General features: G+C 43.6%; 2 protein-coding genes across 2 annotated transcripts in view; both read left to right on the top strand.

Moving 5' to 3' along the window:
• Positions 1–23,669, top strand: part of LOC146511036 (uncharacterized) — a 189,776-nt gene that overhangs the window by 24,540 nt on the left and 141,567 nt on the right. The window lies entirely within an intron of this gene.
• On the top strand, positions 15,552–18,683 carry LOC146511039 (uncharacterized). Its single transcript, XM_085172225.1, has 2 exons — positions 15,552–18,233; positions 18,328–18,683. Exons 1-2 carry the CDS (start codon positions 15,552–15,554, stop codon positions 18,562–18,564), a joined length of 2,919 nt encoding a protein of 972 aa, XP_085028351.1. The 3' UTR covers positions 18,565–18,683.

Here is a 23,669-nt window from a genome sequence, read left to right as displayed (position 1 = left end):
GGGAGCTGAAACATGGGACAGAAAGGCAAAGTAGACACAACATGAACATAATGACGCCCACAGGGAAAGAGCAAAACAGACCACCGAAGCACAGGACCTCTTTCAAAATGAAATAGGAAACAATGAAACACTGACATGACTACATGAACTTGACAACATAGGAAACAGACATGAAACACATGAAGGATAAGGGAGACTTAACACAAGGGTTGAAAACATAAGGGGAATATAATAAGCAAATGAACATAGAAATCTAATGAGCTTAAACATAAACTATAAACATCAAAATGAACTAAAACTCAAAACGCTGGGTCATAAGACCCAGGATCGTGACAATAGCTACATGCGGCTGTCTTCTTGTTTGATGGCAGATACTCCCTTCATCCTGGCCAAAAAGGCTAAAATGACCAAAGAAAAAGTGGAAAACAGCTAAACATGAGAGGTTTTTGGACAAAGTTGGTGTTTTTTTCCCCCATTGATTAAGCACTGCTTCCAGCCAAGAGTGATACCATAAATCCCCTATATCTGCAGGAAAGGCTACATTGTTATCTTTTTGCAAAAAAAACAGCTAAACATGAGAGGTTTTTGGACAAAGTGTGTGTTCTTCATTCTTTAAGCACCGGCACCATTTCAAAAGTACCGGTTTGGTACTGGATAAAACCTAAACGATACCCAGTGTTGGGAAGGTTACTTTTAAAATGTATTCCATTACAGAATACAGAATACATGCCCCAAAATGTATTCTGTAACGTATTCCGTTACGTTACTCAATGAGAGTAACGTATTCTAAATACTTTGGATTACTTAATATATTATCATGCTGTTTACAACTACGTGAATGTACTATTGCTGTGATTTATTACTGTTACTGAAGGTCCGCGGCTCCGAACCGTAGTAAAGGGACCTCTGACTAATACGGTGGGTTCTGTGTCGGGCTCGTAGCCGAAAACTAGCTTTACTTTGTTGTTTGGGTCAACTTTGCTAGCTAGAGACAGAGAGAGGCGTTGAAAGGATGCACCAAAGGAACTTATTGTTTTTGGAGGAAAACACGAACACGGTGTACAGTCGAGTCTTAATAGCTTACTTACAACTGGGCTCGTCAGGCACTCTTCTTGGCTGCAGTGGTTAATATTATATTTACATGCTTCCAGCTCCCGTTTTTGCTCGATGACAGCTGGTACTTTTCCTTTTTCTCCCTCCCTCGCTCACAGACACATAACGTGTATGACAGTCCATTCTCCCTGCAGCACGGACTACACTGCCTATGATGCTACATTCTTTAGAGCTATACCGGTAGCATTCTGCCTATTAGCTTAGCACAACAACAACAGGCGCTCTCTCACCCAGGAAGCAGAGAGAGGGCGTTACCCTGTAACCATGGCAACCGTAACGCTGCCGCCTGGAACAACAGAACGTAGCTGTCAAACAAAACCCAAACAGTCCTGACCCGCCACAATATGAAACAGGGAAGTACCGCCGTGTAATCCATTTATTTCAACAAAGTAACTGTATTCTAAATACCACCTTTTTAAACGGTAACTGTAACGGAATACAGTTACTCATATTTTGTATTTTAAATACGTAACGGCGGTACATGTATTCCGTTACTCCCCAACACTGACGATACCCATCCCTACTTCCGACCATACATACATTGCACAAACATCACACTGGGAAGACAGGTTGGAGACAGGTAGAATGGTGGAAAACGATGGAAATACACACACTACATATCATGCAGAGATATGGCAAGTTCTCACTGTTTTGTGCTGACAAATTGTGTAATCTTTGGTATTTTTCAAAAATTAAAGACATGGAAACTAATTATATGTTTTTTGCAACAGGCTGGAAAGTTATTGTATTATTCCTTCTCTTTTCTATTTTATTGCATCATTGTTGTGCATTTTACTTATTTTAGTTGCATTTTACATTGTTAAGCACTTTGTGCAGCATGAGGTGTTGGAAATATGCAATAAAAATAAACTTGACCTTGACCTGACACAATTACTTTGCTAAGTTGACTATTAAGTGTGTTACCAGCGTTGTAAAGACATCCTTCAAGTTTTTTATTTTTGAATAATTCATAGGTCAGTTTTAAGTGGTTCAGAAAAGAATCCCCCTGAAAATGCTGAAAAATAAAAATGCAGAGAGTGTATCAAGAAAAACTTTTAGAAAGCTGGAGAACTATTATGACTCAAGACTTTTGCACAGCTCTGTTGCATGTTGCTGTAAAACTCTTCAGCTGCTCTTTGTGGACATGCATCCCAGCATAGACACTGAGATAAAAACTGGTTTTCACAGATTGTGCTCCATTCTCTTGACAGCTTTCAGTGTTACAAGCCAAAGACAATGTTACCACAGTGAAATCGACTCCTGCTGCAGCAGACTGGATAATAACAGAGAAGTAACAAATATATGTTAGTGATTGATTACTTTCTAAACAGTTTTCTTATATTCTGTAATCGAAACATCCGGAAAAGGGACCAGACTTTCAACAGGTTTCATTTATCTCTGTCTTTTTTCTATTAACTTTTAACTTGGACGTGTCAAACTGTGCCCTGTCTTTGAATTACTGTGGTTCAGTAACAGTGCAGATAGATAAATGTTGACCTGTAGCATGTTTGTAAATGTTTAAACTTCCATTGAAAAATCTTGATGCATGCTCAATCATCTGGGTAAGGAAATCCCAAGAAGTTGATTCAGCTCATCCGGACGTAACGTTTTCAACCTTAAGGTTGGGAAAGTTGCAGGCAGCGGAGACTGAAGAAGTCCCTGGAATGAGTGACAAACTGAAACTGAAACTGAAACTGAAAACGCTACGTCCAGATTAACAGAATCAGCTTTATGGGATTTTCTTAAAATAAAAATAAATTAAAAAGACTCCACTAGCTTTATAAAGAAACATCAAACAATGAGAGTTCACAGAGGCCAAAGATGGAGAAGTCTCCAGCATCGCTAAGGGAGCTGATTTCACTCACTGTAATCAACGTCTCTTTGCAGTTTATGCAGCAGGAAGTGTTCAGTAAACCTAGTTTTGAGAGATGTCGGCAGACAGTGAAGTTGGGATAACAAACACTGAAAATCCTGGAAAGTCCAGCAGGTCTTTATTACATCATAGCTTGGCTGTTTTTGTGCACAGCTGGGATTATTGGTTTGTGTTTTTAGCTGGCATTTTGTTTGCTACATCACAGACATTGTTGAAAGACATCTAATTATTACCTGCAGACCACTCTCCCAGTTTCCAGTTTTCTCATCAATGTAATCTAAAGCCATGCTCAGTGCCACTGTTAATGTCAGGTAATAATTTCTCAGAATATTCTTTTTCTAATGATTGACATAAGGAAGTTTTTCCAAGCCAGAGCAGTGCTGCAAATGTGAGTTGTGTGACTTTTCCTGTGGGAGAAATGAACTGGACTTTTACTTCCATCCCGGAACCCTGAATAGGTTTTCCCACTTTGCAACTTACCTGTAAAAGTAGCATCTTAATCATGCATTTTGTTTGAATGGCCAGTGGGAGGCGACTGCTCTGGCTGCAGGAAGACATGAAGGTGTGTTGTCACCATTCATTCATCTCAATTCAGTTTTTTTCATATCCGGTCGTTAAGTGATGACTTGACGAATCCTACTTCCAGGCCTAAAGTAGTCTGCGTTTAATATGGCTTTTGTGTTGTTAACATGTTTAATGTTTTGTATTTTCTTCTATTTAATCTCAAAAAGCTCCTAAAACAGTCAGTGATCACTGTTGACCTCCCTCGGCTTTTATTACCGCTAATCATTTATTTAAGCTCAGTTTTTAAAACCTTAGGATGTAACTACAGCCCAGCCCATGCAGCAGTATATGACTAACCTTATTATCTCAGCTGATTATCTCAGTTGTTCTCCTGGCTGAAGTTTGGTCCTTTTACAGCATCCTGCCATGCGATTACATTTGTTCCTGACCACCGAGAACACTCACGTTAACTTTTATCGAGTGGAAAAAAAGTTAGCTTGTTTATATTATGCTAACATAGCTGTGTCGCTAGCGGTCACGTAGCACATCATTATATACCAGCTAGCCAAACTTCAGTAACCCTACAAACGTCACTGCTGTTTAGTTTTCTGTCTTCATTTATGTTGGAAGTGATAACAGAGCTGTACGTTTTAATTTGTTTCCAAAACCCCGCAGTCAGGACATGCTATATTGTATTTAGATAGAAGCTAGCGAGCTAACTTCCTGCTAACTTCTGACTCCGTTAAATGTCATAAATTCCGTTTTCATGGATGCCTGGATGTTAAACTCAATTGTTACACCTGGTAGAGCAGAGCGCTGATCATTTTATTAAAGATGAAAGACTTTAGACAGTTTTTCAACTCTCAGTAATGCCATAGTGATCGTTTGATATATGGACCTGCAGCGGAGTTTAGGCCCAGACACGGCTAGTGACGTCAGACTGAACGACCGGATAGTACAAATTCACAACAACAGTCATCCTTAGGCACTTTATATTGTAAGGTAGACACCCTAAAAGATTAGTAAAAACCCCAACAATCAAACAATCTCCCTATTGGCGAGAGTGGGAAGGAAAAGGTGTAGTTTCAAAACATTAAGCTGCAGACAGATAAAACTGCAATCTTTATGCTCTGTAACGTACTACAGTGGTTAAGACTGTCTTTTATGGTTTCTGATATATGATTGCAAAGTGTGTCTTGTGTGTCTCTTCACCTCCTTGCCTCTATTTTCTCTGCATCGTGTTCTTTTTCCTCTTTGATCTCACTCTGAAGACTGCTTGGCTCAAAGTGCTCTCATTTTGTTAATAGGAGAAGCATGATATAAGCAAAATGCAGCTGGACTTTATTTGCAATACAAATGCAAATTTCATTTCCTCAGGAGCAGCGTGCATGTCTCATTCTTGGCATCAAAGATGTCTCCTCTTATTCTTCTCCAAATAGTTAATGAGTTAAAGCGATCCAGCATGACTTATTTATGAAACCAAAGCCAGTTCGATGGGTCAAAGTTCACCAGTTCAGTTTAACATTCAGAGTATCACTGTGTCGCAGCTTGTAGTATCACCAGGTAATCCGAGCTGTGATCAATCTGCAGTCCTCTACCAGAGCACACAAATGTAGTTTCTGTCCCATATATGGAGAAATGTTTGACTTTTCCCTCATTTTTCTTTGAAGCCTTCAGTGTGAAAGTTTGGACTTTGCAGTGAAGCACAAATTGCACGGCGAGGCACGTGAACAACATGGAAAACAGACAATTAATAGAAACACCTTCCAAACCTGCTCCATCCCCATCTGCATCCCTCAATTTTCTCTTCACCTTCAGCTCTCTAATAACAGTCTTAAGTTGACATTCGGTTTTTCCCAGGGCCAAGCACTTAGGGTAGTGCTGTCTGCTTTCTAATTGTAATAATAATTGTGGTTCCAGCTAATCTCGGCCAGAGCTGTGACCCTAACCTGCTGTGAGCGGATTTGAGATAATGAAATAATTGCCCCAAACGCTTTTTACCCAAGCAGTCGCTGAAACCTGAACCCCCTCAGACGAAGTGGCATCGACATTCATTCAGTCTCTATCAGCGGCGTTTTCCACTTTAATTGAAATTTAGATTGTTGTTGACCCTCTGGGTGAGGTTTCATGGACCGAAATGTGTTGCGGGAGGATAGCATGCAGCTCTAACGCAGCTGCCATCTAGCCATCACTGAATGTCTGTATGCATGTGTTTGTGGAAGCTCGTCCTCTTCATAATAAGAGGATATCTGTGCCATTTATCTTCCTCGGCCAGCTCTGCAGACGTTTTTTGCATATGTGTGTTAGTGATTAGACAAGTACCCCACACACACTAATCCTAATCACTCCCTGTTTGTCATACAGTGCACACCATTCACCATCTCCTCTGCTATTTTATTTCATTTCTTTCTCCACAAAATATTGCCAACAAAAATTCCATAACGGAACAAAAAGACGTTTCCTCTAACAATGAGGCAGTGCATCGGGCTACATCCGATTGTCTCTTTTGACAGCTTAAATGCCACGCTGCATTTAAGCTGTCAATAATTGCACAAAATTATGATAAATAAGATTCCAAAAGCTGAATTCAAAATACTCCTTTTTACTGAATAAACTGAGTCACCATTATGTAAGGAGCAGAAAGCCATGGAGTGGTCAATTTAATTCAGTTTGGAGGTTTTTTTCTAAAGAAAGAAGTCCAAACAAAAGTAAACTTGAAGCCCTTTATACTGTAAAGATAAAGATAATACAAATGTAAGATGGAAAACCTTAATATGACAATCCCCATAAGTCTGGTTCTGTCAGAGGTTTCTTTCTGTGAAAATGGAGTTTTTCCTTCCCACTGTCGCCAAGTGCTTGCTCAGTGATTGTTGGTGTTTTCTGTGTGATATTGTATTTACCTTACAATCTGAAGTGCCTTGAGGCAACTGCTGTTGTGATTTAGTGCTATATACTATGAGCAGGAAGGAAACCCTGGCTCAGGGAGGGGCAGAAGAGAAGACAAATGAAAGCGAAGAGGAAAATGAGAGATAAAATACAAACTGTTGGAGAGAGAGAGCAGACACAGTTTAATGGCATGCAGTAGTTGTGTATAAACACATGAGGATTAAAAAGAAAGACATGGAGAAGAAGTGCTGATTGCATCATGGGAAGTCTTCCAGCAGCCTAAGCCTGGAACAGCATACTGCCTCTAAGACATGGATCCTGCCCTAACTATCAGCTTTCTCACAAGGAAAGCTGTACGTCTAATATTAAAAGTAGAGAGGGTGTAGGTCTCCCAGCTAAACATGAGAGGTTTTTGGACAAAGTTGGTGTTTTTTTCCCCCATTGATTAAGCACTGAAGGAAGAGAAGGCCATACTGGCTTCTCTTCATTGTTAAATCCAAAATCAAGCTGAAAATCCTTCTCCTCACATACAAAGTCGTGAATAACCAGACCCCTTCTTAAATTAAAGACTCCAAAGTACCATCACCCTAATAGAGCGCCCATTTTCTTTCTCTGCATGTTTGCATGCCACTCTGCATTTAATCATTTTTTATTATCATAAATCACTGGCTGTCTCCCACAGTGAGTGTTTTGTCCTGTCTTCCTCCCAACAGAGTAACAAACACATGGACTAGCTTTTCAGCATCACCCTGACACAGGTCAAGTGGGTGATTTCTGACACGGCCACACTTGAAAGATAGATTGTGTCTAACTGCTCACGTGAAATTATCTTATACTTGCGTTCTTTCTGCTGGCCAGCAGGGGGCGATTCCTCTGATTATTTATTTATTTTCCTAAGCCAACACAATGTTTATTTTCATTTCATTTCAAGTTATGTCCCAAATTGAAGTCATATAGTATAGTAGTAGTAGTTGTAGTATATAGTATACATATTACATATAATAGTATATAGTAGTAGTATATAATAGTAATATAATATAGACACCATGTAGTCGAAAGAATGAGTGAATATGGAGGAAAATTCCTGCAGAAATGAATAAAGTCTTAAAAAGCTCAAGCTTAAGGATATCAGAACACATCAGCTTCTGTTGTTCGAGTTCTGCATCCTTTCACTGAAGCACTTTAAGGACCTTAGAAGTGAAATCGACACGAGCTATCTATACACCAGCTATTCAGCACATAAGGAAACAGAGCTGAGCGTAGAAGTGAGTCAGCGTGATATAAACTACTCTAGTCAATTTAGGAAGTACAATTTAAACAGTGTGGATTCAAATTGCTGAAGACCAAGACATGACGTGCAGTCATGTGCTGCATTAATGAGCTCTAACACTATAAAGGCTTATATGCAATGACTTTCTTTTCTTTTCTTTTTTTTTTTTTTGACGGCTATTCAAGGATTCTTCTGTTTCGCACCTCTTTACTATTTTATTGACTTTCCAAGGACTTGACTCATGTGGGAGCTGTAGAAACCACTTTGAGTGAAAAGGATCACTGGAATTTCAGGATGATTTGCAACCTGATTGGCAGAAAATGTAAAACGTGGTGCAAGTTTGTCCCTCTCTTTCCTTGTTAGGGACGACTTCACACATATCTAAAATCAGAGCCTAACACGTAAAGATGGATATGAATTAGTAATAATGCAGCAATATGGTGCGTTTCACAATGATTTGATAGGACATGAGAGTTGTGCCCTAAATGAACCACAAAGTTTGACTAAAACTAAAGATAAATACTGACAGTGTCTTTTTTTTTTTTGTCCTGGAAAGGAGTATTTAAGGTGCATAAACAGATAAAAACAAAAATCACCAGGTATATTTATACTGAGATTTCTGTGGCAGATTACACAGCTCGGATCTGTTCTGTGTGTTGTATACATTTATCTTACCAACTTAAAAACAGCAACAATGCAGCAAAGAAACAAAACACCCCCCCCCCCCCCCCCAAAAAAAAAAGAAAAAAAATTCTGACTTGTACAAATAAAAACCAAAACTGAAAAGATGGAACTGTGAAAAAAGCTCAACAAACCCATGCATGGACCCAAAGTACAGCATCAGTATGGGCGCCCAGAACTTGCATCCATCTGGTTTCTTAGCTGCTTATCCAAAATAGGGTTGCAGAGGGAGCTGGAAGCTATCCCAGCTGTAATTGGGCAAAAGGCAGAGTACACCCTGGACAGATCGCAAGTCCAACTCAGACCTAAAACAAAGAGAGAGACCGACAACCCCACACTCTCAAATTTACACCTAGGGTCGATTTAGAATAACCAATTAACTTAACAAGCATGACTTTGGAGGGTAGGAAGAAAATCACAGAGGCGCAGGGAGAACATGAGAGCGATTCTTTCTACTGTGAGGCAACAATACTAACAACTGCACCACCACGTCGCCCTAGGAAACATACTGAAATATAAAATCTGTTTTTTGTGGGTGTTTTTGGCATCTTACAGCTTCAGTGTAAAAAAATAGAAGCCTTATCACAGCCAATCAGCTTCATGTTAAATATCTATAGAGATTTTTGACTCTGCATCATTGGTGGGAGACACCGTGTTTACGCTGTATCTTTGTGAGAGTTCAAATATCACTGAGGGGAATCACAGAAACATGACACCAGGAAAGCAAGAGGCGGATTCCACAGAACGACTCGTGTAATATGGAAACCCCTTCTGTGCCCAGTTTGGATCGATATTTCTAGAGAAAAGAGAAAATGAGACGTCTTCCTCTTGCAATATCTCACTGAAACACAAACACACATGGATGTGCACTGAAGCACACAAACACATTTAGTGCGAAGGCCCATTGTGCTAGAATTGTAGTTATGAAAGCTATGACACAACAGCATGAATAATAGTGGCTGTGAATCCACTTCAGGGCCACAGTGGCCACAAGATCAGGAATCAGTGAGCTTAAATTATTCAGGCTGTGAAGTGATGGGACTGTGAGAGTGAACATCCTGTTTGAAGATTAAAGGTACACGGATGAGCTGTATATGTTCTCTAAACACCACAAAGTGACAGTGTTATTACCGTTGGCAGATTGTGTTGTATGTTATGAATTAGACAATCTTCCCAATTACATTTAATGGCGTTTATAAATGAATTAAAGTTAGTATGTTTATTTTTAAGACAGCCCGTGTTCAATCACGGCACGTTGCTTTTAAACCGCGGCTGCACCTCGGAAAATTAAAATTAAAATGGAAATAAAGGACAAAGACAAAGATTTTTGCTCTGACTCCACAAAAAAAGAAAGTAACGGCCTTTCTGTGCTGAATGGCATTTAGATCCTATTTTTTTTAAACACTATTCATCGCACTAATTAAACCGACTGGGGAACAAAAGCCAACTTAGCCCATCCAGTTTCCTTAATTGCTTTTGACACAGTGCACAGATGATCAAAGATAAGATCCATAGTCAGTTTTAGAGTTAGTACAATTTTTAATTAGTCTCTTTTATGGAAGTAATTTTCATGGAGGCACCAAGAAAGAGACACACAGAGAGTTTTCCCGACCGCTGAGAGTGCTCAGCTTCAGGCAGCACTCAACCGAATGTATGACCTGATTCATATGAACACATTGTTTCTAACATGATGCTCAAATGTCCTGCAATAGTGTGAAAGGAAGGAGTCATGCTAAAGCAATTACACCGCTGGAAAAGGAACACTGTGAAATGATGCTGAATACCTATACTCAATGTTGGGTAAGTTACTTTAAATTAGTAACTTAGTTACATTACTAGTTACTTCTATCAAAAGTAACTCAGTTACTTCAAGCTACTCGTTACTTTCAAAGTAACTAGTTACTAGGGAAAGTAACTTTGGTTTTACTCAGACTTCTCTTGTTAATGTGTTGCTTCTGTAACTGGATACCCAGCAGGATTGCCAGTCTTCTAGCTTGCTTACTTGCCACAAGTGCACTGTGCCACCTACCAACAGAAAGGAAAAAAAAATCTGCATATTTCCACGAGAGAAATCCCAGGCCTGGACCTTCGTTGACCGCCGCCATGATTCTAGCCTACGTCACAGCGTCATGTGCGCTTTTTACATCCAACACGAAAACTGCAGTCGTGGTGCTTTCGATTGTACTCAGAACTCGGAAATTCTGCCTTCCGAATAGGAAGATGTAGGTAACACCACACTGCAGATGAGCTGCATACCGGGCTGGACTGGGACAAAAAATTGTCCTGGGCATTTTGACTAGAGAGCGGACCACCATTATAGGAAAAATCATAAAGCCTTTGAATGAAAACAAACGCTGTTGTGACAGTGATGTTCACTGTTTTGATGGTATATATGTATCAATCTATCAATCGTTTGTTGTAAGATTCAGATAATTATTTTTTAAAAGCTAGACATTTTAAATGAGAATAAGAAGAAAAGTACTTTGTGCCCCCCTTTCCCTGTTAATGCCCTACCTGGCCCCCCTGGCAAAACTTTGCTAGACCCCCCCCCCTGCTCAGTTACCAGGTGTCAGCTACTTAGAAAAGGATCCTGGTGTTATTTGTCTCTCAGAAACAGTTCATAACTTCCCTTCAACTCATTCATGTCACCTAAAAGGTAAACCTGTTTCTCCATCACCTGTTCAGCTCTGATGATTCAGTAAGGACATCTCCTGGTTTCATCTTCATGTTTCCCTCTCACCACATAACCAAACCGATATCATGACCAGCAGCTTTACAGCTGTGGCTCCAGCAAACATCAGCTGATACTAGAAATTAATATTAAATAAATTCTAACAACAGCTGATCAAGCTGAAACGTGCTGCCGCTGTTGTTTAATGCGACCTCTGCTGGTTTCTTCTTTCTGGCGCAAAGTGGGCGATAAACAAACATGAGAGAAAAGCCGATCAGCTGATCATTGATCAGTTTCATGATTGAAGTAGAAACAAGAGAGGGAGGGGGAGAGAATGAGAGAAGAAGAGGCAGCTGTGCAGCTCCAGCTTTGTGTCTTTTTCATTCTAGCTGAAGTCCGGGACAAACTGTGCTCCCTTTCACCTCAATACGAAACGCGTGATATTTTCTCTGAATACGAGACGATTCCGTTTTTTACGGCAACTCTACTAACTAGCCTTATGAACAAAATAACCTTATGAACAAAATTTCAGCAAAAGTTCAACATCAGTAACATCATCAGCACCCACCCAGCTGTATAGAAACTCGGTCATGCTAGCTAGTACGCAGTACGAAAATATCAGCACAACGAAAATAAACTCCACCTAAACTTGGTTTATATCTGACCCAGATAGACTTCAGGTCATAACTCCTTACCTGAAGTTCAGTTCACACTTGGACCGGCGGCCGCCTCGGGTCTCTGCTCCTCCTGTCTCCCCTTTCCCTCATCCACCTGCTGGCCTCCACCACTTGCTAATGTTACTGAATCTGTGGAAGCTCCGCGATAGCCACCACACGAAGTAACGAATAACGACCCTATCTAAATCCCAGTAACGACTAACGCGTTCCTGATTTTGGCATAATAACTAGTTACCGTGCTCGTTACCACAATAATAACGTAGTTACTGTAACGCGTTACTTAATAACGCGTTAGTTCCTACACTGCCTATACTGATATGCACTTTTGGTCAAGTTACTTGAAAAGAGTAATTAGTTACTAATTACTGAGTACTTCTCAAAGAAAGTAATTTGTTACTTTATTAGTAACTAATTTTATTACGTATTCATGACCTGAATACGTAATAAAATTCTATTTTTTCTGCATAATTAATCATATAAAATTGAATCAATTAAAAAAGTCTCTTTTTAAAACTTTGTTTTATTCGTTTTAATCTTTTAACTTTATGCACATTGCATCAAGCAATGCTTGATGTGTTTACACTCACTCTTTCAAATAGATGCAAGCAAAACACAGCAAAAAAGAAATAGAATCAAAGATTCAGCAGCACTAAGTTTTCATCTGTTTAGCAGGAGTGGGGCTGGTGGAGATATGCCAGCGTGCTAGGTGCTTGCTCAGATTTGAAGTTTAATTATTCGCTGTAGAAAGAAGTTTCTTCCCACTGTTGTGGGATTTCTCTTTAGTGTATTGTCCTTTAATGTATTGTCTTGCTTTCATGTTACCTAGTCTAGTATGGGTGGTGGGATTTCTCTTTAATGTATTGTCCTGATGAAATGCTTTCATGTCACTTAGTTTAGTATGTCTGGTTCACACCTTATTCACGCTGGGAAACAGACAGTGAGAAACTGGTGAATGTCTCCCAGGATGGGGAAGCTCACACAGGAAGGCTTGACCCCAGAGTGGGGGAGATTCACACAGATGGTAGAGAGTCTGTCTGGTTAGAGCCAAGGTGTGAACTGAAACTGTAAAAGCCTTTTGTTCTGTGACTGTATAAAAAGGACCTGAACTGTTCATTGTCAGAGACGACTTTCAGTGCCCCCTGACTGACGTCCCTCCTTATGCATGAGATAGCTGAAATAAAGGTGTTGTTACAACTCATCGTGTCTGCAGGACTTGGTAATTGAAATTTCCACAACAGTTGGCGCTGCGAGCAGGGCGATCCAGTGTTCTCGCTGAAGGACGGCTCTGTGACGGCTGATCACCCCGAGGTAACAAGACGCTTCGGTCCTGCCAGCTGTTTAAAGCAAAGAGAAAGGCAGAGTTGCGGAGCCTGTGTTTCAGCGACCACCGAGATCACCTTGACGAATCGAGGGGAAACTCCTGCAGAACGGTGAGCTGTATCTACCATTTATACAAGTCACGAGAGTTTTTTGTCTGGCAAAAAAGGGGGAGAACGCCTGCCGACCCCGGAGTTCGAGTCTCCGGGAGAAAAACCTGGTGGTGTGAGGCCCCAGGCTTGTGTTGGGTACGGCCCATCACAAGGACATTGGCTCGAGCGCGCTGTTGGGGAGAAGCCGGCCCAGACCTGTGTTCGGTCCAAGTACGTCACAGGGACAGCAACTCGGGTACACTGTCGAAATCCATTTCCGTGTACTACAGTGCACGGAGTGGCGGTGTTCGCTCCTTGGTCCGTAGAAGGCAAGGGCCTCACGGGGGACGCCTCGTGTAGTAAAATGGGATCTAGATCCAGTAGATCGGCAGACGTTCCACCAGGCGGCCAGGGACAAAACTCAATATTTGACTGTATGGTTAAAAAATGGGGAATTGGGTGTATGAAATATGTTGTTAAGTGGAAAAAAGTAAACGGGTTTCCTGAAAAGGGATCGCTGAGTGTTAACCAGTTAAAGAAAATAGAGGAACAGTTGCGGGAGGAAGAAGCAAAATTATTGAAGAAAGGGAAAGTTAGGACTGTAGATCTGCGTAGGGTAAGCGATGAGAAGGAATGTTTGAAAATGTGGATGAGGGAAGCAGAAAGGAGAGAAAATAAAGCAGCTCTGAAAGAATTACCTAGAGAAGTGCGTGGAAGGGAGGCTGATGCAGAATCTGCCTCAGCGCCTCTACCACCTCCGTATAACACGGAGAACAAAACATCATTTCCCTGTTCACGCACTGTCTGTGCTTCCCCAGTACAGGCTGTTTTGCAGAGCCTGAAAGCCGATGCGGACCTGGACTCCTTTCCCCCCATATCCCGCTCTGCACCACACGACTCACCGCCAGAAGATGCCAGCGCCAGTTCAGCGACTGAGGAGCGGCAAGCCCGCCAGGAGGAAGCGGAAAAAATGACACTCAGACCCAACAGAGGGCCGAGAGAGGCCCTCCAAGCGCACAGTCACACACGGAGCGCGTCGCGAGCTGGAGAGATGAAAGAGAAAACACAGGGATGGAGGAAAGAGAGAGGAAAGTGGAGAAGTAAGGACAGCCGCCATGGATATTACGTCCTGCCTTTTGCCGCGGATCAGCCTGAATATTGTCCCACTGATGACGACCGGGACGATACGGAGAGTGCAGACAGCAGCGAGGAAGTCGAAAACCTCCAGACTGTGCGGAGAATGCGGAAGTGGCGACAGGCAGGAGGAGAAGACCTGCAGCTCCCGATGGTGGAAGTGGCAGGGCCCGAGGGACCCATTTTAGTTCACAGACCCTGGACACAATCGGACATTGCTGACGCCACAAGTCATCTACCTGACCCTCTCATGTCGGGGGCAAGGTTCGGTGAGCAGCTCCTAATTTTCTGCCAAGAATATCGTCCCACAGGTCAAGAAATTAGACGCGCAGTGGCAGGCAAGCTGAAACCATGCGACCTGAGGAGAATATCACCTCACTTGCCTGATCCTACGCTGAGGATACGACACCTGACCTATGAGCATGGCGAAAACCGTGAATATTGTACTGCAGTAACCCACCTGATGGATAAGCTAAAGGAGGTTTTCCCGGATAAGGTGGACATGTTAAAGATTCAAGCTTGCAAACAAAGAAAGGAGGAATCTGTGGATGATTTCATACATCGCATGACAACTGTGTTTGAAGTTAATGGTGGAATACCCAAAGATGACATGACGGGCGCCTCCGCCTCCACATATGAGCACCATCTCTGCGGCCATATTTTCCGGGGACTGAGACCAGATGTGGCAGCCGAGGTGAGGAGTTCATATGTGGGAGGAGAAGATGAACCTCGGCTAACGGAACTGCGACGCCATGCACGCCATGCTCAGAACCACCTTGACGAAAGAAAACGCAAGAAAGAGGAAAAACAGAGCGCCGACCTCCACAACGCGGCCTTAACGCTGTACAAGACTGCAACGAACCCGCGGAGTGACTTCCATGGTAAAGGCAGCTGGCGCGACCGAGCCCGGGGAGGAAGACGTGATCGAGGACGCGATCGACAACGACGACAGTTTGGAGGAGATCCAGATACCTGTTTTCTCTGTGGTGAACATGGACATTGGAGGCGAAACTGCCCTAGATACAGCCACCCTGGGGGTGACCAGCATCAACGGCAAAGTGACCAGGGCCAGCAGTGGGTGCAGGCGGATTGAGGCCGGGGGGAAAGGACGCCAGAGTACGCTTCAGGCTGTGGTTTGCCCACCTCATCAGAGCAGGGAAGTGAAAATCACACACACATACACACACCCACTGATGTAGAAAGTGTTTTACACACAGACACACACACTTTAAGACAGCACACTTTTGAGCATGTAGAGCAGATTTCTTTGTCACCAGTTGGTACATATGTACATTTAAATACTGCGCCTTATAAACTACTGCCCTTGTATAAAATGTTAGTTTGTAATCAGGAAGTAGAATTTCTTGTAGATTCCGGGGCCACCCACTCTGTACTACGCTCAGATTACCTCTCACCCCAGCCCGTGCTGGGTGAGAGGTTCACTCATTCTGTATCAGCATCAGGAACTATACAGAGAGAAACTTTCACCGTACCCCTGTATTGTGTAGACGGACAGGGTAGAAAATTCACACACGAGTTTTTGTGTTCAGACCTGTGCCCGGTCAATTTGCTTGCAAGAGATTTGATGTGCAAACTGAAAATAAGTTTAATCTCCTGCTATAATGGCATCACAATCACGCAAACTGACTATGATTATATGATGGTGAAATATGACCCCGTGACTCCAGCTTTCGCTTACGGGTGGAAGCTGGAGGAGGGGCCGCTTGTTACAGAATTCATGCAAGCGACTCGCAACTGCATGCCTCCAGATGTCTGTTTTATGGCTCCTGGGGAGTTGAGTTGCATGTCTCACTTTTCTCTGCATGGGCCTGATGACAGTTATGAGGTAGAATGGTACAGAACCGAGAATGATTTGCTAACTGTGAAATGTATGTTTTGGAGCTCCACATTTGCTGCGCTTGCGATTTCTCTCACCGATGAGCAAAGAAACATGTTTACTATGGATGCATCCGTCCCACATGTCCCCCTGGCAAAAGCTCACAGCTGCCAGTGGGAAGACATGGGAGAATTTATGCACCGGTGCTACCGCGCTTGCGATTGGGAGACTACAGAGAATCCCACAGTACTGTTTTCTCGAGAAATGAAAGCCTACAAAAAGACCATGACACGCACAGTCCAGTGTGTCCGCTCAGTTGAGCTAGTGAACATAGCTGTCGCACACTGTCTGTTTCAAACGACACCTCCTCTAAACTCCTCACACCCCCTGCTGACAGAGGTGCCTGACGGCCTGTGGGCCTCATCTAAGTATGATGTAGGCCTGATTACAGATTGTGAGCCAGTGGTAATCACTCCAAAGTCCTCGTTTAGACCATGCCAAAGACAATATCCTCTGAAACGGGAAGCCATAGAGGGGATTACTCCTGTGTTTGAATCCCTGTTAAAGGCCGGAGTAATTATCCCATGCCCCACCTCTCCGGTTCGCACTCCATTATTCCCTGTGAAGAAAATCAGAGGACCTAATGAACCTGTTGAGTGGCGGTTTGTGCAGGACTTACAAGCTGTGAACAAGGCTGTAATCCCCAGAGCCCCTGTGGTTCCGAACCCCCACACCATTTTGGCCCAAATCCCATCTGACGCTATGTGGTTTACTGTTGCTGACCTGACTAATGCATTCTTCTCTGTTCCAGTTCACCCAGATAGCCAGTTCTGGTTTGCTTTTGAGTTCCAGGGAAAGGCTTACACATTCACTCGGTTGTGTCAAGGCTACTGTGAGTCCCCCACGATTTACAATGCCGCCTTAAGAGACTCCCTGTCAGACTTGATCCTCTCCGAAGGCACAGTGTTACTGCAATATGTCGATGATCTGCTACTGTGTGCGCCCACACAAGAGCAGTGTCTGGCAGATTCTCTCACTTTACTGACACATTTGCATCACAAGGGCCACAAAGCTAGTAAGTCAAAACTGCAGTTTTGTAAAGAGCAAGTCACATTCTTAGGGCATGTGATTTCTTACAACTCCCACCAGATTTCCTCCAAGAGGGTGGAAGCTGTAATGACCATTCCAAAACCTCTCACCAAAAAACAGATGATGTCATTCCTAGGAACCACATCATACTGCCGCAATTTCATTCCACACTACTCCTCTGTGGAAGCCCCACTCACTGCACTCATTCATGGTGCAAGTCTGTCAGCCAATGATCACATTTCTTGGACACCAGAGGCTGAAGCTGCCTTCACTTCCTTAAAACAGCTGCTGCAAACAGCGCCCGCTTTAGCGCTTCCAAACCCATCCAAACCATATACACAAATGGTGGATGAAAAGAATGGTTTCATGTCCTCTGTTCTTTTACAGCAGCATGGTGATTCACTTCGCCCGGTGGGTTATTACTCTTCCAAGCTTGACCCAGTGGCTGCAGGACTGCCTGGATGCCTACGAGCAGTAGCTGCGTGTGAGAAGGCCGTGCTCGCCTCACGTGACATTGTAGGGTACTCTCCTCTGACAGTGCAGGTACCCCATGCAGTTTCTCTCATTTTGCTGGAGCAGAAAACTTCACACGTTTCTGCAGCTCGTTGGCTCAGGTACTCTTCCATACTGCTTGACATGCCCAACATCACAGTGAAACGATGCACAACACTTAACCCAGCCACTCTTCTCCCCACGCGAGAGGATGGTGAACCACACAGCTGCACTGCTGTATTGGGTGAAACTTGTACACCTCAAATTGACTTGTTAGATGTTCCCATCGACAACTCTGACATAGTGCTATATGTAGATGGCTCCTCCTCACGTGATTCACGTGGAACTAACCGGGTAGGTTTTGCTGTGTGTTCTGATCATGCCACTCTCGTTTCAGGCTCGTTGCCCAGACACTTCTCAGCACAGACTGCAGAACTGGTGGCGCTCACAGAAGCCTGTAAACTTGCGGAGAGTCAGTCGGCCACCATCTACACCGACTCTCGCTACGCGTTCGGTGTGGTGCACGATTTTGGCGCCTTGTGGAGGCACAGAAAGTTCCTGAAATCTGATGGCAAGCCCATCCTCAATGCTAACCAGGTAGCAGCGCTGCTAGATGCCATCCTTCTGCCTGCTCGCATTGCTGTAGTGAAGTGTGCAGCACACACAGGTAAAACTGATTCTGTCTCCCAAGGAAATGCCGCCGCCGATGCAGCAGCCAAAGCAGCAGCCGAAGGAGGCCTACCCTTCCAACTGGTCTTGGCACCACTGTCCACACCCAACCTCGCTGATCTTCCTGCTGTACAGTCATTTGCCTCCCAGCCAGAGAAAACTCTCTGGCGCAAACATGGCTGCACACTGGTCGAATCTGTCTGGCGATCTCCGGACGGCCGCCCATGTCTACCTAAACACTTCTTCCCCTGGTTTCTAAAATGGACACATGGGTTAGACCATGCGTCCAAAGGGGGGATGCTACAAGCAGTAACATCGCTATGGTTCACCAAAGGGTTTTCCACAGCAGCTGAGAGGTATTGTAAAAGGTGTCTCATTTGTGCGACCAACAATGTGGGACGCCCAGTACAGGTAAACACTGCAGCACACCCCCCACCAGACATGCCTTTTGACCATCTAATGATGGACTTCATTGAATTGACACCAGCCGAGGGAAAGAAGTATTGTCTGGTAGTAGTGGACATGTTCTCTAAGTGGGTAGAAGCATTCCCCACTAAAAGTGCAGACAGCAGTGCAGTGGCAAAAGCCCTCCTGTCAGATATCATTCCCAGGTGGGGCATCCCGGAAAAAATCACAAGTGATAATGGTACTCACTTTGTGAACCAGGCATTGAAGGAAATCAGCAAGCAACTAGGTTTCAAATTGCAAACACACTGTGCATATCACCCACAATCTGGAGGTGCTGTGGAGAGAATGAACAGCTCCTTAAAATCCAAGCTGGCAAAGTGCTGTGAAGAAACTGGCCTCACATGGCCAAAAGCACTTCCCCTCGTGCTGATGTATGTGCGCACGCGAGCCAGACCTCCAGCACACCTCAGCCCTTATGAGGTGTTGTATGGACGACCTGCCAGAGTGGGGGCAGAACCCCCCAAATGGACTGGCATATCCACAGAGTTGTGCAACAGCGAAATGATTGTGTACTGTCAAAATCTCTCCAGGACTCTCTCGCAGGTACACCGAGCAGTGAAAGCAGCCCTGCCCAGGCCAGCAGAAGGACCCCTGCACCCGTTCAAACCAGGGAACTGGGTGTTAGTGAAGGACTTCAGGAGGAGACACTGGAAGGCGAAGCGGTGGCTGGGCCCATTCCAAGTCCTACTGACCACACAAACAGCGGTAAAGGTTGGAGAACGAGTTACTTGGATCCACGCCAGCCACTGTAAGCTGTTTGGAGGAGAACCACCCAGAACGGAGGAGCAACTAGAAAAGACAAACGGGGCAGAATAATCCCCGCACCTCATTCAGGTAGTGGGCAGTCTACCCTCTACCTGCAACAATGCGACAAGCCAGGAAGCACCTCATCACTGGGGTAGCTCTGATGCTCTTCAGTGGGCTGATGGTTGCCCTCTGGTGGAGCCTCTGGAGAGAGCAGCAGCCAAGCACCATGCCAACATCCAAGGAGGTTCGTGCAACAGAAGGAGCAAACCACGAGATGAGAGACAAATGCCTTACTGAGTATGGCGGGTACATTGAGCTACACTATACGTATGCAACTACCCAGACTTTCAGTTTTGATCTGTGCAATGTGATAGACTGTAAAGGCTATAATGAAAGCTGGAGAGGTTATGATGTTTATTTGTGCATATTTGGACATGGCGTTCCGGGATACCAGAAGTGGTGTCCAAGTTGGAGTTTTGTGTGGTGGCACTCCAGGCCGGGGTACTGGGGAGAACAGGCAAAATCAACAGAGGGTAAGATGAAAAGTAAGAACAGTTTTTCCTTTGTTAGAGCCCAATTGGCGACTGGTACCGGCCTGAACCCATTACTGCTAACGATTAAGAACCTGAATTGGAACCCATTTTCCAGGAGACCAAACTTCCCAGGACAATGCCACGACTCCAAAGAAGACTCCTTTTATTTAATCATAGGAGTGGACCAGGCCGGTGCAGACACAATGGGCATAATAAAGATTAATCACAGTGGCACTGACAAGAGAAAGCGAGTCTCCCAAGTTGCAGCTTCCCCTATTGCAGGCTGAAGATTACACTGAGGATAGCGAAAGCGAGGATGATTGTGATGAGTGAAATTATTTTCCTGACACTGTAAGAATGATGCATATTGTGAAACCTTTTGAGTGTGCAATATGGCTGATGTAATTAACAGAATGTTAGGAAGAGAAATCCTTGGTACTAGTGATTGAGATACAATCAAGAGGGTGGGAACTGTTGTGGGATTTCTCTTTAGTGTATTGTCCTTTAATGTATTGTCTTGCTTTCATGTTACCTAGTCTAGTATGGGTGGTGGGATTTCTCTTTAATGTATTGTCCTGATGAAATGCTTTCATGTCACTTAGTTTAGTATGTCTGGTTCACACCTTATTCACGCTGGGAAACAGACAGTGAGAAACTGGTGAATGTCTCCCAGGATGGGGAAGCTCACACAGGAAGGCTTGACCCCAGAGTGGGGGAGATTCACACAGATGGTAGAGAGTCTGTCTGGTTAGAGCCAAGGTGTGAACTGAAACTGTAAAAGCCTTTTGTTCTGTGACTGTATAAAAAGGACCTGAACTGTTCATTGTCAGAGACGACTTTCAGTGCCCCCTGACTGACGTCCCTCCTTATGCATGAGATAGCTGAAATAAAGGTGTTGTTACAACTCATCGTGTCTGCAGGACTTGGTAATTGAAATTTCCACAACACCACGTAGAGCTTTCAAATCGCAGCAAAAATTTTCTGGCACAACTTCACCTGCTTCCATGGTGCATGGAGAGGATGAAAGAATTCACAAAGCAGGAACTCCAGCAACACTTGACACTCTACACGTAGAGTGTAAAACAGACGCTAGTGTTTTTGTCACTTTTTACAGAATCAAGTAAAGGAAGTACTTCCAAGCTTTAAACGCTGCACGGTCACACTCTGTCCATGAGAGTATTATCCGTTGTTGATCTACACACGTCTGTTGCTGCCACAGACGTCACACGCGCTTACGTCACTGTCATGAGACACTCTCACAAACAAAATCACGGTAGTAACAGTAACAGTAATGTAATTACTTTTTTGCAATAGTAATCCCTCACTTTACTTGAAAAAAGTAATTGGCTCACAGTGACTGCCCATCTCTGCTGATATGTACTGGGTAATAATGGATTGGATTTATATAGCGCTTTTCAAGGCACCCAAAGTGCTTTACAATTCCACTATTCATTCACTCACTGGTGGAGGCAGCTACAGTCGTAGCCACAGCTGCCCTGGGGCAGACTGACAGAAGCGAGGCTGCCACATACTGGCCAATACCAGTAGGCAGTAGGGGACAGTAGTACTACAGTGTCTTGCCCAAAGACACAACAGGGATCGAACTGGCGATCTTCCGGTTACAGATGCGCTTCCCAACCCCCTGAGCCACAGTCGCCCATAACGTGTTCGGAGTGAAAGGATGCCCTCTTGTTTAATGGAAATGAAAAGTGATCAACTTACAGATTTAGAAACAACTTCATTGCAGCAATTTGAAATGATAGTCAGTTGTGTTACGGATTCAAATATTGGGAATGGATACAGGAGGAAAACCAAAATAACAACACTGGTCCGGCCGGGTCAAGTCAAACGATGATTTAATGAACACACGCGTGGGAGATGGACACCATACACAGACAGCATCAGATCTCAAAATGGTGGAGCCTTGATCAAACTCTTATAGCCTCTAGTGGCCCCCACCTAATCATCAGAGCCTAAACATTCTTTCTCACACAGCGCCTAAGCTATGACCTTGGCTCCCTGTTTATCTGCTCCTGATGAGATGGGGCAGTATGCTCTGTTCTCTTCTAATCAGACAAATGAGACGATGACTTTCTGTGAACAGTATTTCTTATAACTCAGCAGTATAATGCATCATAAAACAATATCATTCATTCACAATAAATCAACAGTCTAATGTAATGCAAATCAGTTTACCAAATGTAATAATTATCACCTTCTTCTAGTTCAGGAGCATAATGCAAACTGAAACTACATAATAATTCACAATCTTTAATTAGGGGTCTAACATGGCATAAAATAATATCATAATCCCACAATTCCCCCTGATGAGCTCTTTAGACATAAAGAGCTCACTTACACCCTGCAATCCAGTGTTGCCGGGTTCATTTCTCCTTACTCCTGAGGCCTTTTGTCCCCCTGTTGGGTGAACCATATGTGAGATGACCTCTGTGTTTACGCAGTTCAGATGCAAGAAAAACTTTTATTACAACAACAACACTAGGTACAGATGATACTCCCATCACTCCCCAGTTCTCCCACAGCTTTATTTCGGTGCTACCTTATACCCTCCAAACGTACTCAGACTAGAACCTCTGTCCGAGGAGCTTTTAACCTTTATTTTATTGCTGTAGGCACCAGTGTCTTCCAGTCGGGTGATCCTCTGCTCTTGTTTCCTTCAACATCAGGGGTTAGACAACCATTCAGTCGTTGCACAGATCAGGGGATTATTCTGCCCCGATTTCAAACAATGATCTGTGTATTCTGGGGTCACCGCCGTGTTCCCCAGGAAAAGGAACAGAAAGGTGTTCTCCTTATGACCAACAGCCTCTCGAACGTCGTTGGTGTGGTGTTCCTGGATTTCCGTCAACCCCTTCATGATTATTGCTGTGTTTATGGGATCCATCCTTTTGAGGTGACCAGCTGGAGCCCAAAATGCCATGACACTTGAACCCAGTTGATGTTTCCGCAGTCACCGTGTCTGTCTCTGCTGCGAAGGATTCTCGTATATCTGTGACCTCGTCTGGTGTCTGTTCCTTTCTCTGTAAGAGACAGAAAACCAAAACACCTCTCTTCCTAGCTCTAACAATCTAATGTTGCTGTCTACTGATCTTTTGGTGATTCAGAATTTGTTTAGAATATTCAGAATGTCCCAAGGACTTATCCTAATTTAGTGTATGTGTGTGTAAGCGTGTTTGCATGTAACCCGCTGCACTCAAGGCATTTCTTACACTTTATCAGCCCGGACTATCGCCGAACGAAGCTTATGACCTTCAAAAGACCGAGTGCCAACTCATTATAAGCACATTTGCAAGATATGTATAAAAATGATTAAAACCACTCATTCTAATAAAAGACATCAAAGACAAAGCAGCCATTTCTAATTCTAACATGTGTCCATTCAATTAAGCTAGAAAATTGAAAGAAAAGGTTAGTGACCTCATATCTTAGAAAGTATCAGACTTTCTCCTATCCAGTGTCGTTGGTCCAGTCTTGTTATTCTGTGTTAGGGAATGAAATCAATTTAATTGTCATGTTAGATCTGTTCAACTCCTGGCTCCGCCCAGAGCCTGCGTCTTCACAGTCGTCTACAAACAAAACCTGTATTATTATGAAC

The sequence above is a fragment of the Neolamprologus multifasciatus genome, chromosome 9 (assembly GCF_963576455.1).
Source record: "Neolamprologus multifasciatus chromosome 9, fNeoMul1.2, whole genome shotgun sequence".
Taxonomy (NCBI): Eukaryota; Metazoa; Chordata; class Actinopteri; order Cichliformes; family Cichlidae; genus Neolamprologus; species Neolamprologus multifasciatus.
The sequence above is the reverse complement of the archived record's forward strand: the minus strand, read 5'-3'. Positions and strand labels throughout refer to the sequence as shown.